Consider the following 15749-nt stretch of genomic DNA (forward strand, 5'->3'; position numbering starts at 1 on the left):
GAACCCCTGCCCCATCCACCCCCCCCCTCCCTTCTTGACTGCCCCCTGGGACTCCTGCTCCCATTCAACCCCCCTGTTCCCCGTGCTCTGACTGCCCTGACCTCATCCACCCCCCCACCCCCTGACCACCCCCCAGCCACCACCCCCAAACTCCCCAGCCCTCTATCTAACCCGCCCTGCTCCCTGCCCCCTTACCACGTAGCACAGAGCACCGGGTCAGGCCAGGCTCTGCAGCTGCACTGCTCCAGAAGCTCGCAGCCCCGCCACACCACCTGGAGCATTGCACCAGCAGTGCAGTGAGCTGAGACTGCGGGGGAAGGGGAACAGTGGGGAAGGGCCTGGGGCCGGGCAGGGGGGTCCCACGGGCTGTAGTTTGCCCACCTCTGTCCTAGAAGGACCATCTCTGTGAGGGTGATGGTATTTTACTGTCTCTTTACCCATTCAATCCTTAGCCTGTCTTCTTAGTCAGCCAATAAGGATGCCAATTATAATGTAACTATCTGTCAGCTAGGAACTAAACCGAAACCACTCATTCTCTTATCAAAGCCTATTCAATAGCTGTCTTTGTGTAGGGCCTTTTAGTTGTTACAGACCTGTTTCAAATTATAAGCCATGACTCAGAGATATATTGTTCCATCTTGTATTATCGGTGTGCAGAGCTAGATAGTCCCTTACCATTTTATGGTTTCCTTATATATATGCAATATTTTCATTTTCACCAACAAAGTTTATATTGCTATCATGTTTTGTAGATTGAAGCAGTTTCTGAAAGAGAGTGACTGAATTAGGAGAGAGTACGTATTAGCCAAATTCTCCATGCTGATTTTTATATTGATAGTATTATCCCAGTGCATAATTTTTGAAATCTTTTTTTTACTAAAGTATTGTTATCTGGAAATATTTTATAGTGATATATAGGAATCACTTTGCCCACCATTGAAATGTAGCCACCTCTGGAGTGAAACAAGTGCAACACCATAACAATTTAAGAGAAGAAATGAAGAAATAGAGACAACTGCATGTAATTGCAAATGCAAGGGGTGTTTTAAGTTACAATAGACAGAAAGTAGTTACCCAAATAGGAACTTGGTGAAGACATCAGAGCTAGCATCCCTCCTTACTCTTGCAGAAAGTGACCTGGCTCTTCAATGAGCACAAGTGGTTAGGAATTTTTTGTCTGTCTTATTTAAAATATGGCCCACCTGGTGGCAAAAGCCCCTTAACAGGTTGTCAGGGCATTAGTTGAGGACAAACTCCAAGCTGAAGAGTGTCACATCCTTTATCACAAAATCCACTGGGTTTTCTCCAGATGTCTTTTATTCAAGCGCTAACATAGCCTGACTTTGTTTAGACTGAGACCTAAGGAGTTCACAAACCAAGGTGGCATAATAGCTAGGAGCAGGCTTTGCAAATAAGCAAATGTATTGCACACGTTTTAAATTTATCACCTCAACAAACAAATGTATCACATGCTCATATGTGGATTTACATTATTATTATTATTATTATTTATTATATTTTTTTTAAAAAGCACCACAAATTACCATGTCACCTTACAAAGGTGGAAAAAGATAACTTGAAACATTTATAATCTAAATAAAACAAGTGAAATCATGATTTATTTTTGTTGTTGTTCTTTAAATAAAGATGCGACCACACCAAAACTCTGCATCTGAACCACTCCTCAAACTTTGAGGAACCTGGATTCAAATCCAAGCTTCGTGCAGAATTTATGTCTACACTAGAGAGTTTACAGTGACACAGCTGTATCCATGCAGCTGTGCCACTGTAAGATCACTTGTGTAGCCGCTCTATGCCAACGGAAGAGAGCTCGCTCATCAATAAAATTAAACCACCCCCACCGAGCAGCGAGAGACGTAGCACTGTGCACACGACTGCTTATGCCTGTGTAACCTATGTTGCTCAAGGGGATGGAATATTCACACCACTGAGCAACATAAGTTTTGCCGACATAAATGGTAGTGTAGACAATAGTCCAAGTCTCCGTATGTCAGGGAGACTCCCATTTGCAACCAAAAAACTCCCGACTTAATAATATTTTCTCCCATATAAAAACTACATTACCCAGAATGCTTTGTGTCAGCCACACATGCACATCAGCCCTGCCCCAAGTCACTGAGAGAGACTGATGTGCATGTGTGGGTGATGCCCAAGATTCTTGTATTGTAGGTGACCTCTGCTCTGCTTCTGCTTATGATAATGAGGGAGGAGGGAGAATTGAAATGTGGGGCCTTGGCAATGTCACAGAGCCTGGACAGCATGAGGCAGAGGCAGGTCCAAGGTTGGGGGCAGGTGATTATTTCAGGGAGGGGGTCATGACTCATTCTTCCCTGGGCCTTGGCTGCAGCAAGGAAGGAGTGGATGGGGGTGTTCAGGGACAGATGAACAGCTCCAGCCACTCTGTCTTGTTGAGATCAGTTTGGTCTTTGAAAGCACCAGCTTAGGGAGATGAGTCAGAGTAAATTTGGATGGTATGTGAAGCCAGACAGAACAAATGTTTAGCTTTTAGCAGGTGTCTTTGGCAAATCAGGTTGCATACAGGTATTATATTATCTAACATATCCTTCCCTTTGCATGTAAATAATAATAATGATACTTAGCCTTGACACTGTGATTTTCATTTTAAAGCATTTCACAAACATTCATTGAATGACATATTAAGGCTTTGGCACCAAGGAAGTGTAGTTCAGCCAGCGTTTTATAATAATAGGTTATCTGTGCATGCAGTTCTGGTTTTTGTCTTGGATGCTTTGTACTCAACAGGGAGATTGAATGGGGGCATTATTTGCGAGGGAAGGAGATGGCTGTGGGGTATTTGTGGGGCTGGAGGGGGGCAGTGAGCTTAGTGGTGGCAGTGTTGGGGGCAGGCAGTAGGGGTATTGATGAGGCTGAGGGGAGGGATGCTCTTTGAAATTCATTTGAAAATGTTGGTCTGTGATTTTGTGGCTTGCACTCATTCTTAGATACTTAAATCTAATGTACAGTATGCAGCTAGATTGCATACAAATTTCATTAGCAAGGCTGAAACTCCTGGCTTCCACAGTAAATATATTTATAAAAACCGATGAAGCTAGTATGAAAGGGTTAAAGCTCAGTGTAATTAGAAAGATTCTGTGAATTATAAAATTCCTAGCATGTTCATAGTGAATGTGTTGGGAACTTCGAACAGCAGCCTGGGTGGATCATGTTTTAATCAGAATGGATTATAGGTTGTTCTGCCAGAAGGTACCTTGATGTATAAACTCGGACTCTCTTAACACAGGATAAATTCCAGTCTAAAGGGAGAACAGTGCTTTTGTTTCAGATGGCACTGAAGAGCAAAAATTGTTGTGCTTGAAACAAATGTCAGCGATTGGGATTTTGTATTTAGACCTAATTACATGGATACAGCGACTTGTGTTGTTTTACGGGAGCAAGAGGGAGAGGGATAAAAAGCTTTCTGATAATGTGCGGAATGAGTGGGAGAAGGGAAGATGGAGAGATACACATTTACTGTAAGTATGCGGATCCAAGAGGCCTCTTTCTCAGAACTATTCTAATGATGTGCCACAGTCACTTTATTTGAAAGCTTCATGTCTCAATGAGAAAAGAAAACACGTTCATTACATTATTTTTAAAAGAAGATTAAACATAGTGTGTCCTCTATTGGACAGTTGCTATAATAATTTTTCATAAACATTTTAGGAATGACTCCACACTTTTTCCTGGATTTTGCATGGCTAGATTGTTATTTCAGTAAATACTACAGCAGCTTATCAAGTGAAAACTTCGCTTCCTGGAAAATAATTACCTTCATCCTAGATACTAATTCTTTTCAGTATGAGTTACAAAACCTCTTCAGTACAAATGCAGTGCATACTCACGTTGCTTGATTTTTCTAAGTGTTTGTGCATGTGCATGCAACCTCTGCTCAATAAAATGTTTTAGAAAACAAAGCAAATGTCCTTTCTTAGACTTTTCCTCATTTATTCAAATATCTGTTTTCTGTCTCTGTCTTGTTCAGATCAGTTTAGTCTTTGAAAGCACCAGGTTGGGGAGATGAGTCAGAGTAAACTTGGGTGATATGTGAATCCAGACAGAAAAATATTTAGTTCTCAGCAGGTGTCTTTGGCAAATCAGGTTGCAGACAGGTATTGTTTTATCTAACATCTCCTTCTCTCTGCATGTAAAAATAACAAGTTATTATTAGTTAGCTTTTACATTGTGATTTTCATTTTAAAGCACTTCACAAACATTCACTGATTGACACATTAAGGGTTTGGCCCTTAATAGGGACGTGTCATTTAACCAGCCTTTTATTGTAATCGGTTATCTTTTTGTGCAATTCTGGTTTCAGTCTTGGGTGCCTTATACTCATAATAGGTGAAAAGGAGGCACAGAGAATGGTTAGTTATATTGTTGGTGGATATGTTCAGTTTGGCTTCCATGTGCTCCGTATGCTATGATATATAGATATAATAATGTCCCTTGGAATTATTTTTTTCCCTTTGCAAGTATGGTACTGTAGGTACTTTGAGACTGTAGGTACGCAACTGAAATCCTCCTCATGGGGGATTCATTTTTAACAAATTTGATCTCTTGTTATAAATGCCTTCTCAAAGCTAAAGGGGGTATTATCGAGCCTGTTACAGACTTGGCTGAGTACCCTACCGGATGGTCACCAGACTTAACCATTGAATCCCAAATGTTTTTGAGCCAGCTGGGCCTGGGCAGAGTCCAGACACAGTATCTAGTTCCGGCCTATGAGGAACATTCTCAGGATGCAGACTCACTGTCTGGCCCCTTTCTTGGGATATGGGACTCTGGAGTCCAACTGCCCTAAGCTCTGGAACCAAAACAGAGCCTCCCTTCCCCCAACTTCCTCAGTTGCTTATACACACTCACCCCAGGGTTCTACCCCTGCGGGAACTCTGGTTCATAGTCTAAGTCTTTGGGGACACCTTTCCAGCAAGGAACACACGCTTTGCAAATGGACTTCTTAAATACACACACTTTACTTTTGACAACTCAAGAAAGTTACAGATCTAGGCAGGGGCGGCGGATATAATAGGCCAGGAGAAGCTAAGCCTCCCCTGGCACAGGCACCATGGTGGGCCATGGTGGCCCTGCCTTTTCCCCTCCCTGCTGGGAGTGGGCTTCTACAGGATGTTTTTGCTTATTTATTATGTGCCATGCAGGTTCCTGAGCGGCTGAGGAGGTGTTATCTGCCACTCAGCTTCCTGGGACCCTTGGACTCCCCAGGGAGATTACTGATGAATCCAGAAAGCTGAGTAGCAGATACCACGTCCTGAGCTGCCTTGGAACCTGCATGGCGCATATAAAAGCTCAGCTTTCTCCACCTGGCTGCTCCTCTCCACCTCTCTCTGGTGGTCCCTGCTGCCACTTGCCAGTTCCTCCTCCCCCTACCTCCTGCTTCTGGTTGCCAGTCCCTCCTCCCCACTGGGACCCTCCGCTGCCGCTCAATGGTCCCTCCTCCCCGCCATCCACTGCTTGCCATGGGTGGTGGGAGGAGGGATGCGGCGAGATGGGAGTCTACCAGGGAGAAGAAGAGGTGGGATGCAAGTGGCGGCAGGGGGGCTGAGCAGGGAGGAGGGGGGAAGGAGAGGTGGGTGGCAGGTGGTGAGGGGGTCAAACTGGGGGGAGGAGGGAATGGCGAGTGGTGGTGGGGGGGCCAAGCAGCGGAAAGGAGAGGAGGGACACCCGTGACGAGCGGGCAGGCCTGGGGTGAAGCCGGGGGTGGGGCCTGGGGCAGAAGAGACAGGACAAGGAGCTAGACTCCTCGAGGGGATGCTTCACCCGCCGCCCAGGGATCTAGGCAAAACAACAAACAACTGAATGCAATCCCCACCTGTTAGATAAATCTCATCTCTCGTTTGAGGACTGTCCGTGTTCAGACTAGGCAGAAACTCCCCTATCTCCCCTGTATCAAGTCCGTCTTGCTGTTGGTGGTGGTCAGCCTCTTCCATCCAGAAACCTCCTTGCTTATAAACACAGCCATGAAGTCCCCATGTGAAACCCCATACCCCAGTCATGCTGGGTTCATGTGCACAATACTACTGTTTCATAGGTAGTGGGCTAGTGGATAAAAGTCATTAGCAAGTCTGAAGTCCTGACTAGTCCTTGTTGATGATTCTTCCTGATTTAGAAGCACCCCTGTCCGCCATAGGACCTTGTTAACCATCACAACCAGGGTACACATATATTGTTTAAACTGGCTCGCAACATAAAACATCAAGTATGCTCAGATACAAAATGAAAGCCAGAAAACAAAATGTGTGACATAACTGGGTACAGGCCTACCCGAGTCTGTCACAGGACCATACTTTAGAAACGTGCTTTGTTATTGGTGATTGGGAATAAACTACTGTAGCAAAATATTGAAAAGCTGTCTTGTCTATTAAGAGTTAAGATGTACACTACTTGGATACACCAGACTTTTAATGAACATGCAGTGATACCTAGGTATGAGCCAGAGAGTTTTGAGAGACGTTCAGAATGTTTGAGAGTTTCTTTTGTGTGCATTTTTAAATTCCCAGTGACATGACATTTCTGAAAGTGAGTTTGGTCAAGAATCCTGGCTCTGCCCTTTCTTCCCGCAGCTGAATCGTAAAGGACAGAGTAATGGTTCTCTGTTTCATGCAGCAAATTATTTATGTGTCTAGAGAGCTTCATGTAGGTCACTCCCCGTCCTAAGATCCTGTCTTCGTTGTGGTTTTCCTTGCTTGGGGATTTTGGAGGCTATCACAGAAGCCTTTGTGTACCCTAGCTTAAGAACCCCTAGAATGGAGAATTGACAAAGACATCAGGAAACACTCAACTTCTGTGCAGACTTCCCCAGATGTCCACAATGAGCTTCTCCGCTTCTCCTTTTCCCCATCTTCACTCAGTTATGTGAATCCCTCTATATGTTAGGATTTTGCTGACCCCTAAAGTATCTTATATGCACACTTTCCCTCTTCCGTACTTTGTCACATGCAAACCTTTCTCCACAGGATTTTTTCAACCTGACGATTTCCTCTAAGGAATAGAGGAAAGGAAACTTGTATGTGATCCTTCCTTCCCCAACTCAGAAGAGAAGAACCACTGCGTAAATGTTCCCTACGACATGAACTCTTAGCCACAACAGTATTCCCTGCAGTGTATGAGCACTGAGGTTTCTAGTGTGAATTATTTCATGAGCTCTTCAGTTAAAGATACGCTTGTATTTTGTTTCAGAGAACAAAAAAGATGGAGGAGGAGGAGGCGGAGGAACTTACCACAGAGGAAAGGAGGACATTGGAAAGAAAACTAAAGAAAGAGCGTAAGAAGGAAGAAAAAAAACTGATGCGGGAAGCTGGAATTGCTGTTAAGAAAGAAGAGCCCAAAAAACCATCAGGAGCTGAGTTGGCACTGGAGTATTTAACTAGGTAAGAACCCTAAAATCTATATAAAGCTCCCTAGGAAAAGTAATCTGTAAACAATATCTTAACCAGGGCTAAGGCAGGCTTCCTGCAGCTCCCCCAGATGCAGCCAGCATGTCCGACTCCTAGGCGCAGGAGACAGGGTGGCTCCGCACATTGCCCCTGCTGCGAACACCATCTCTGCAGCTCCCATTGGCTGGGAACCACAGCCAATGGGAGCTGCGGAGGGGGCACCTGTGGGGGCGGGCAGCGCACAGAGCCTCCTGTGCCTAGGAGCCAGACATGCTGGCCGCTTCTGGGAACCGTGTGGAGCCCGGGCAGGCAGGGAGCCTGCCTTAGTCCAGCTGCGCCACTGACCGGGAGCTACCTGAGGTAAGCACCGCCCAGCCAGAGCCCACACCCCAACCCCCTACCCCAGGTCGGAACCCCCTCCCGCACACTAACTCCCTCCCAGAGCCTGCACCCCAACCCTCTGCCCCAGCCCTGAGCCACCTCCCGCACCCAAACTCCCTCCCAGAGCCTGCACCCCACACCCCAACCCTCTGCCCCTGCCTTGTGCCCTCTTCTGCACCCCAAATCCCTCATCCTCAGTCCCACCCCAGAGCTCTCAACCCCAGCCAGAGCCCTCACCCCAACCCCCAGCCCTGAGCCCCCTCCCGCACCCTGAATCCCTAATTTCTGGTCCCATCCCGGAGCCCGCACCTCTAGCCGGAGCCCTCATCCCCTCCCAACCCCCTGCCCCAGCTCAGAACCCCCTCCTACACCGTGAATCCCTCATTTCTGGCCCTATTCTGGAGCCCACACCTCCAGCGGAGCCCTCACCTCCTCCCGTACCCCTGCCCCAGCCTGGTGAAAGTGAGTGAGGGTGAGGGAGAGCGAGTGACAGAGTGAGGCGGGATAGAGTGAGTGGGGGTGGGACTTCAGAGAAGGGGTGGGGCACGGGCAGCACCTCAGGGAAGGGGGGCAAGGGGCGGAGCAAGGGTGTTCGGTTTTGTGGGATTAGAAAGTTGGCAACCCTAAAGAAAAAGGCAGTCCCCACCCTGAAGATCTTACAGTCTAAGTAGAAATATTCCTAGAATACTGCACTTTCAAAGGATTGTTGCGATCTTGCTAACAAAAGTTGCTAAAGAGATTTCATTGGGAGAACTTGTTGTTTGAAAGAGAGACCGTTGCTTTTACTCTCTATGTAATGAAATTACATTAAATGATTTGAGATCATTCAATATTACTTAATTTCACCCAAAGCAATCTATGACATTTAGCAGTTATAAATTAGATGCACGAAACTTTGTTTTAAACTTCGTAAAGTACGAAGCCTTATAGTTGCATACCAAAGGTTTATAATTACATGACAAGTTAAGTGATTGGTATCAGACTGCAGATAGTTATTTACTATATTTTACTAGCCTATTTGTATGTAAAATTCCAGCATAAAACAAAGTCAGTGCTTACAATAAAAAGAAATGCAATGAAACTTTCATAGCATGCTTCAGCCAATTAGACATTATGGATAAACAGGAAAGGAGTGTTTGGTTTTTTTCCAAACTGCAAGCTACGCTACACCTCTAAAAACTCCAGATTTGCATGTTACAAAGAATAGGTTATCACTTGGAATAGCCCCAGTTTTCTATTTCTGGTAGTGCTTAATACTGAAATTATCAGATAGTCTGAATGGTTACTTACAACGTATTACAACTCTCAGTGGGGCAGGAGGAAATTAATTGCATTCCAGACTGGGGGACACGTGCATTTTTGTTACATAAACTTCATCATGGAGTGATAGCAAAATGACAATAATATTTTCAGTCTGGAAAACAGCTGGGATACTTCACCATTGTTTTGAACTGCAGTTTGATTGGCAGCTAGCTACCATCTGTTTCAACTGTACTGTGGAATGTGTGTGTATTAGTGGTGGATATGGAGATAATGGTTTTCAGGATTGGAAAGCAAAGGAACAAGCTGTGGGTTTTTTGGTTAATATTCTAGTATTATCTTTGTTGATTTTTGCTTACTTAGGTGGTACATTATGTCACCTTCTGAGAGTATTTTTTCTTTGGAGTTAAATAAATTTGACTACAAGAGTTTCACTTGACCCAATACTAAATTACCTTTGAAGCTGTCAAAGTACAGTTGATACACAGTTCGGTCAGGTAATAAAAAGATGGAGTCCTGTGGATATATACCACAGTAGGATATCCAGGGAATTAGTGTATAAACCACTGACTTGTGTCTAGTAAGCTTGACAGAAAGAGGTTGTAAGATGCTGAGCTTCAGAGCAAACATGTTGATGTAGGTTTCCAACCTTGAATTCCAGTTAGCTTTCCTGCAGTAATATAAATTATAGAATAATCTGCCTGATTTTTATTCATTTGGGAAACTTCCTAAACCCCTAGAGATGGGCAACAAATCAACCTGAATTTAAATTTGTCGCAAAGGAACATGCTTTTGTTTTGTATTCTCAAGAGAATCTAGAATGAAATCCTGGCCCCATTTAAGTCAATGGCAAAACTCTCACTGACTTCAATAGGGCCAGGATTTTAGTCCTTGTGTTTTGTAATACCTACACTCATTTTCTGAAGAAAGTAATATGGTGGAAGACAAGGCAGTAGCACAGATACAAAAGTTGTATGAAATTTTAAATAAACAAAGGAGAATGTTGTGGGTATGTTTTGACCCTTCTCGGTAATATGACCTACCAGAGATAAAATAGTTGGTAAATGGGATGGAAGCCTAACTGTCTGAGTACAGGGTGAACTTCACATCCTCACTGAGGGCTGAGACTGTTATTTCAGTTCATTAGCTACAGACTATTCCTAACATTACACAACACCACATTGGCTTCTGAATTCACTAAGAGAAATCAACACCAAGTTGTTATAGTGAAGGTTTTTTTGACAAGTTAAGGGAATTCAGAGGAAAATATTAGAAAACCTTCAGTGAGAGATTCATATACAGATCTATATGCTAGAGATGCATGGGAACATTTAAGTTGTTATTTTTAGGAGAGAGGAGATTGTTTGCGTATTCCAAGATTATTAGTTCTTTTGTTTAGCTGTTCTACTATACGGGACAGAATAAATAATATATTCTTACCAGAGATGGGTCAACCTATTTCAAATGATACTGAAAGAAAAGAAAGAAAGATGATAAGGGAAGGAAAGAAACAAGAGTTGATTTTTATGTTTTGTTAGTACTTCTTTATATAGAAGACCCTAGTTCAGGAGCAACCTTTATGGGGTAATTTGAAAATAAAATGGAAGTAGCACTCAGCCCACAAGCTAGAGTTCCTTCTTTGATGGTGCGTAGCATCTCTCCCCCAAGACATGCCTCATACTCCTAAGTGAGATGATTTAACGAAAGGATAACATTTATAAGAGGGAATAAGGCATGCACAGAGTGGGGCAGGTTGTAATTGTTGATTGGTTACTTTATCTCCTGATGATAAAAATATCACACTTCCATTGAAAATAATAGCATGGCACAGCATGCACAGCAGCGCTAGACTTTCCGTGGTAGAAATAACTGCTTTTGTTTGTCCCCTTCCTCCTCCAATCCTTCATTAACACTGTTGGTTGCCTGCCTTCAGAAAGTTCTGTACTGCTAGGCATAGTGGCTAGAAATTGAACTATAAGTTTGTTACTAATGAGGGGCAGAGGAATTAGAGAAGTCTGGGCCCTGGCAACATAATATCCTATGCTATGATGAGATACCACTATATTAAATGTTATGGTCTAAATCTTCAGGTGGTGTAAATCACAATTTACATCACCAGAGAATCTGCTCTGGTGAAAGGCAGGAAGCCCTAGACTATGGCCATATCAGCACTGTCATAAATGCAGGCCTAAGCAGGATAGGTGACTACATTCACAAATAGATAAGGGGCACAAAATGAAATGGGAAGATGATGAAGGACAAGCCAGGTAAAATCAGTTCTGACTGGATGGATTCCCAGGAAGTACAATCCATTAGTCATTTAATTGATCATGTGTGAGCCAACAGGGACAAATCCATCAGGAAATGAACCTTAATATTCTCTAAAGCAGATTTATTTTTTCAGCTGACTTCAAAAAGAAAATCCCTTGTAAGTATAAGGATGTTCATTAAAAGACTCCTTAGTTGATCAAAAACACTTTAAAGTGATTTCAGATGACAATGCCTCCTTGTAATTGAAGGAATTTAAGTCACACTAGTAAGGAACACTTTAATTACAGTGTTTCCTAATATTTGGTTATATTAAAAATAAAAACACCCTGTATTTAAATAATATCAGATGTGACACACTGCTGCCCTGACAAAAGCCTGGAAATTGAAAGGTAAGACTCAGCTTGCATCCTTAGTTTATCAGGTCTAAACATAAAAAAAAACATGCATGACAGAGAACTGATCAGAACATTTTCTAGCCTTTGTCATATCTGAATTTTGTGTAATTTTTTTTTTCATTTTAACCATGTTTTTAATTGTCATAGAATCTTATAAGGTATAAAATTTCTGTGTACTAGTGCCCTAATAGGTAACAACTTTGAAGGTTGGTCAATATTTAGTATTTGTTGATAATATGAGCTAGTGATGGGGAAGCCACCAAAATATTTAGTTTGGAAAAACATCCCAAAGCTCAGCAGCTGAACATCTCTTGTCCTGTTTGACCAAGAAATTAGTCTGTAAATCTAAGAACAGACTTTCTCATGAGATTTCCTGTTCTTGGTTTTAGATGCAGTAAAAGGCTCATGAGAGTATTTTTTTTTTCTTTTGGTGTTTTGATATTTATGCTTCTAATTCTGAATGAAATCAGGAAGTATAGAGAGGCATGAAGATTTTTTACAAAGTTAACCAAACCATTTCTAGCTTCCAAAAACTTCAGGTAGTTATTTTATCTGAACTTGCTGGTCCTTCGAAATTATGGATCCTCCTAACAATTATACAGGTACGTGGGGTTTTATGCAATGGCCATGTATCAATATAAATCAGTTCCAAAGAAAAAGTCATAAGCTAGTGTCAGCTTGCAAATAATATGCCAAAACTGGACGTTGGGGAAACCCAGGTATTTATCTCATGGGCTGATCCCTTGGATGGGTTTACCAGCCCCCGTGCAGACCAGACGCTTTGAATTGCTTTCTGTTCACTAGTGTGAGACCAGAAGCAACCAGCAGAGGGCAGACCAAAGCTTCTGCCATTTCCTTCCAGTCTCCTTCCTAAAGAGCGGGAAGACTGTTTTCCATCTCCCCTTTCCTTGGCCAGTGAAAAGAGGAAAGGGGGAGAAGAAACCCTTGCTTCCCCATGATTATCTCATTTCACGTCACCCTCAAAATAGAGGCTTTGTCAGCTCCCTCCAACTTGGTTTCTTCAGTTTGAAGATCCCAGCATGTCTATAATCTGCAAGTACCAGTTTCCCATCAAAGGGAAACCAGGGAAAAGATTTGAGGGAGTGTGGAGGGGAAAGAATGTGGACTCAGTGGGGAGGCGGAGAGATTATAAGAACATGGGGTGGGAGAGGAACAAATAATGAAGGTAGAGAAACAGATGAAGGATGTCTGGGGAACAGAAGAAGACCGAAGGATAGGAAGACAGACTAGAAAATATGCCAGATTATATAAAAGGGCTCAAAGGGCAGAGGGTTATAGTGTTCATTTGGTAACATGGATCAGATCTTAGTTTCAAAAGCTATCCTGTTAATGTGGCTGCTCTTCATTTATAGTGATCAGTGAGGATTCAGTTTTAAGGCTGAATTTAGAGATTATTTCTTTTAATTACTTAGAAGATTTCAGAGTTGGGGAAAAATTCACACCTTTCTGAGTGCTACTTGGTTCCAAGAAAAGGATGTTGCAACTCGTGGGAGTGCTAATAAGAGATATTGATGAGAGATGGTTAATTTGCCATGGCACTAAAATGTCTGGCAAAACTTGCTTTGTCTTGGCAACTCACTTGGTCCTAGAGCTGTTCTTTCTATTGTGCCTGATTTAGGAATGTGCTGTTATGTGGATCTGCACACATGGCCTCATCCAGCGCCCATGGAACCCATACAGTGATCACTCAGATATAACCAAAACAAGTGGGATGCCAAGATTGATTCCATATACAATCCGAATTGAAAAGGAGATGAGTTAATCTCCTAACTGGATATAGCTATGAACCATCCCTACCTGAGATGTCATTTATCACCTACTGCTAAAAAGTACTTTGGAAGTCCCCACACCCCACCCCCTGCTTTGAAATGCTCTGTGTCGCACCAAATAACGTCTAGTGTCAAAACACTTTCCTGGGGAGGATCATCTCTGTTCCCTGATAGATTTTACCTTCCTCTGCAAATCATTCTTTTTTTATGGCACCTGGCCAACAGAGTGATTTAGAGTGTATCTAGAGAACTATAAAACATTTTTAAAAGAAATACCAGAGAAACAGGGCATATCCCAAACCACAAAAGTAAAAATGCAGCTTTTGTGTTTTTCAGTCACACTGTTGGTCAATTCCAATAGTACTGCAACCAGCTCTAGAACTAGAATCCTTGCTAACCAAAGGCATTAGCTCTGTCAGCAGAATCAAAGGGGTCCTAGCCCTTGGCCAAGCCTGTTAATAGCAGTGCCAAACTTGTTTCAGCTCAAAATAACTCTGCTTTTCAGAAGACAAGCTGTATGTGAGCTGGGATTTGTTACCAGGCTCCTACCACCAGACTCCTAGAGAGCTTCTAGAGGAGGCCAATAATATCTAGCTTAATATCTAGTATTAGGACTTTAGATATGGGGGTAGTAGATGCTTTGGAACTCTAAACATACAGATAGATATTTCCCTCCAGAGCCCACGGAGTAATTTGGGTTTGACAGAAATTTAACATCCAGTCTGCTCCCTCCCTCTCTCAGGATATAGCAAATTTGTTTAGGGAAGACATCAGTGGGGCTATTCTCTGCAAACACAATAGGGTTGAGTGGGAAAGCAACCAGTGACCTTGTTTCACTGGCTCTCCCTCCAGAGATAGAAAAAAACAGAGTGAGATCACTCTCTTTTCTGAAGCACCTCTGAAGAAGAACCTTTAACTCAACTTTTGTTGTTGTTGTTGGTTTTTTTTTGTTGTTGTTCTTTTTACGATTGCGGTTAAACCAAATTAGAGCATATTTAGATTCTTTTTTAATTGGTGGTATAATTCATATTAGGTTTTGGTACAAATAAATTAATGCTCTGATTGTGGAAACAGCAGCAAATTTATTTTTACTGTAATCTTAGTATTTTGTGTAATAAAATTTAAATCAGTTTTTACTTTCAGTGAAGCATGATGTCTTTCTAAAAGACATGGTTGCTCTAGCTCAAGTAGAAGTTATGGGCTTAATGCAGGAATGGGCCATCTATGACCCATGTTATGCTGAAGGTCAGACTTCCATAATGGTGTCTTCTGGCGTTAAAATTTAGTAATATATAATACGGATGTCACGAAAATTAAGTTCAAAACAAAGCCATGTTCAGACTCCAGTGCAAATATTGTTAAAACTTTGGGATAGGTTTTCTTCCTTAGAATAATAGCAAGAAAATGGTTTATGCAGAATATGAAATTCCAGGCACTGAGTGTACTCATAACTGTCAAAATAAATAGGACCTACGATACAATGCTAAAGAATCATGTAGTTTTAGGCATAAATACATAAATAATAAAACATACGATGATAGCTAGTATATAAACCAGAGTGTGTCATAAAGATTCCATAAATTCCCAGCCACTCCATAAACTACACAGTTTCATCTAGGGTCCAAGAAGGCTTGAGCAAATTCTTAAACATATCTCTATATCCAGATTTCTTTTCCAATTGAGTGGTGATTTGCTTATGTCCCCAGAATGCAGTTACTGAATTATGTAACATTTGAAAGGCTGGGGAATTTGTGACACCTTTGGATTGATGTTGACTCTAACACATAGAACAGCAGAGTCTCATTGCACACTTCTCGCTGGACAAGATAGGGAATTCCCCATATGAGAGGGAAATACTATGTATGCAGAAGGCCGTATGTTATCCTGAATTGCATAAAGACTGCTCTAGAGTTGATCAGATTGTGTCACAGTTAGTTCATTATCTAGAGTGGAATGTGAATAAACCTCTGGGAAAAAAATGCTTTCAACTGATTTAGGAGAAGCAAAAAACTATTGTAATTAGGAACTGCTTGGGGGGTTCCCTTAAAAAACTGGTGCTTTAAAGTGACTTGAAAGAGCAGCGTTGCCTCATAGATTAAGGAAATTGTGTAATGGGGATATTTTGTTTTTAATAAATGAAGGGGGAGTATTTTTTTTTAATGGAAACCTTTTTGGGGTAGGGATAAACTAGAAACATGATGAACTGTAATTTAGTCATA

General features: G+C 42.3%; 1 protein-coding gene across 5 annotated transcripts in view; it reads left to right on the forward strand.

Moving 5' to 3' along the window:
* CHLSN (cholesin) overlaps positions 1-15749 on the forward strand; it is a 194612-nt gene that overhangs the window by 150208 nt on the left and 28655 nt on the right. For 4 of the 5 annotated variants that reach the window (XM_048867238.2, XM_048867239.2, XM_048867237.2 and 1 more), the window contains one exon: positions 7237-7427. In XM_048867238.2, coding sequence (XP_048723195.1) covers positions 7237-7427 — 191 coding nt within the window. Of the gene's footprint in view, positions 1-3266; positions 3516-7236; positions 7428-15749 lie in introns of those variants that run through there. The other variant, XM_048867240.2, reaches the window with a different exon arrangement.

This window comes from Caretta caretta, chromosome 10, assembly GCF_965140235.1.
Source record: "Caretta caretta isolate rCarCar2 chromosome 10, rCarCar1.hap1, whole genome shotgun sequence".
NCBI lineage: Eukaryota > Metazoa > Chordata > Testudines > Cheloniidae > Caretta > Caretta caretta.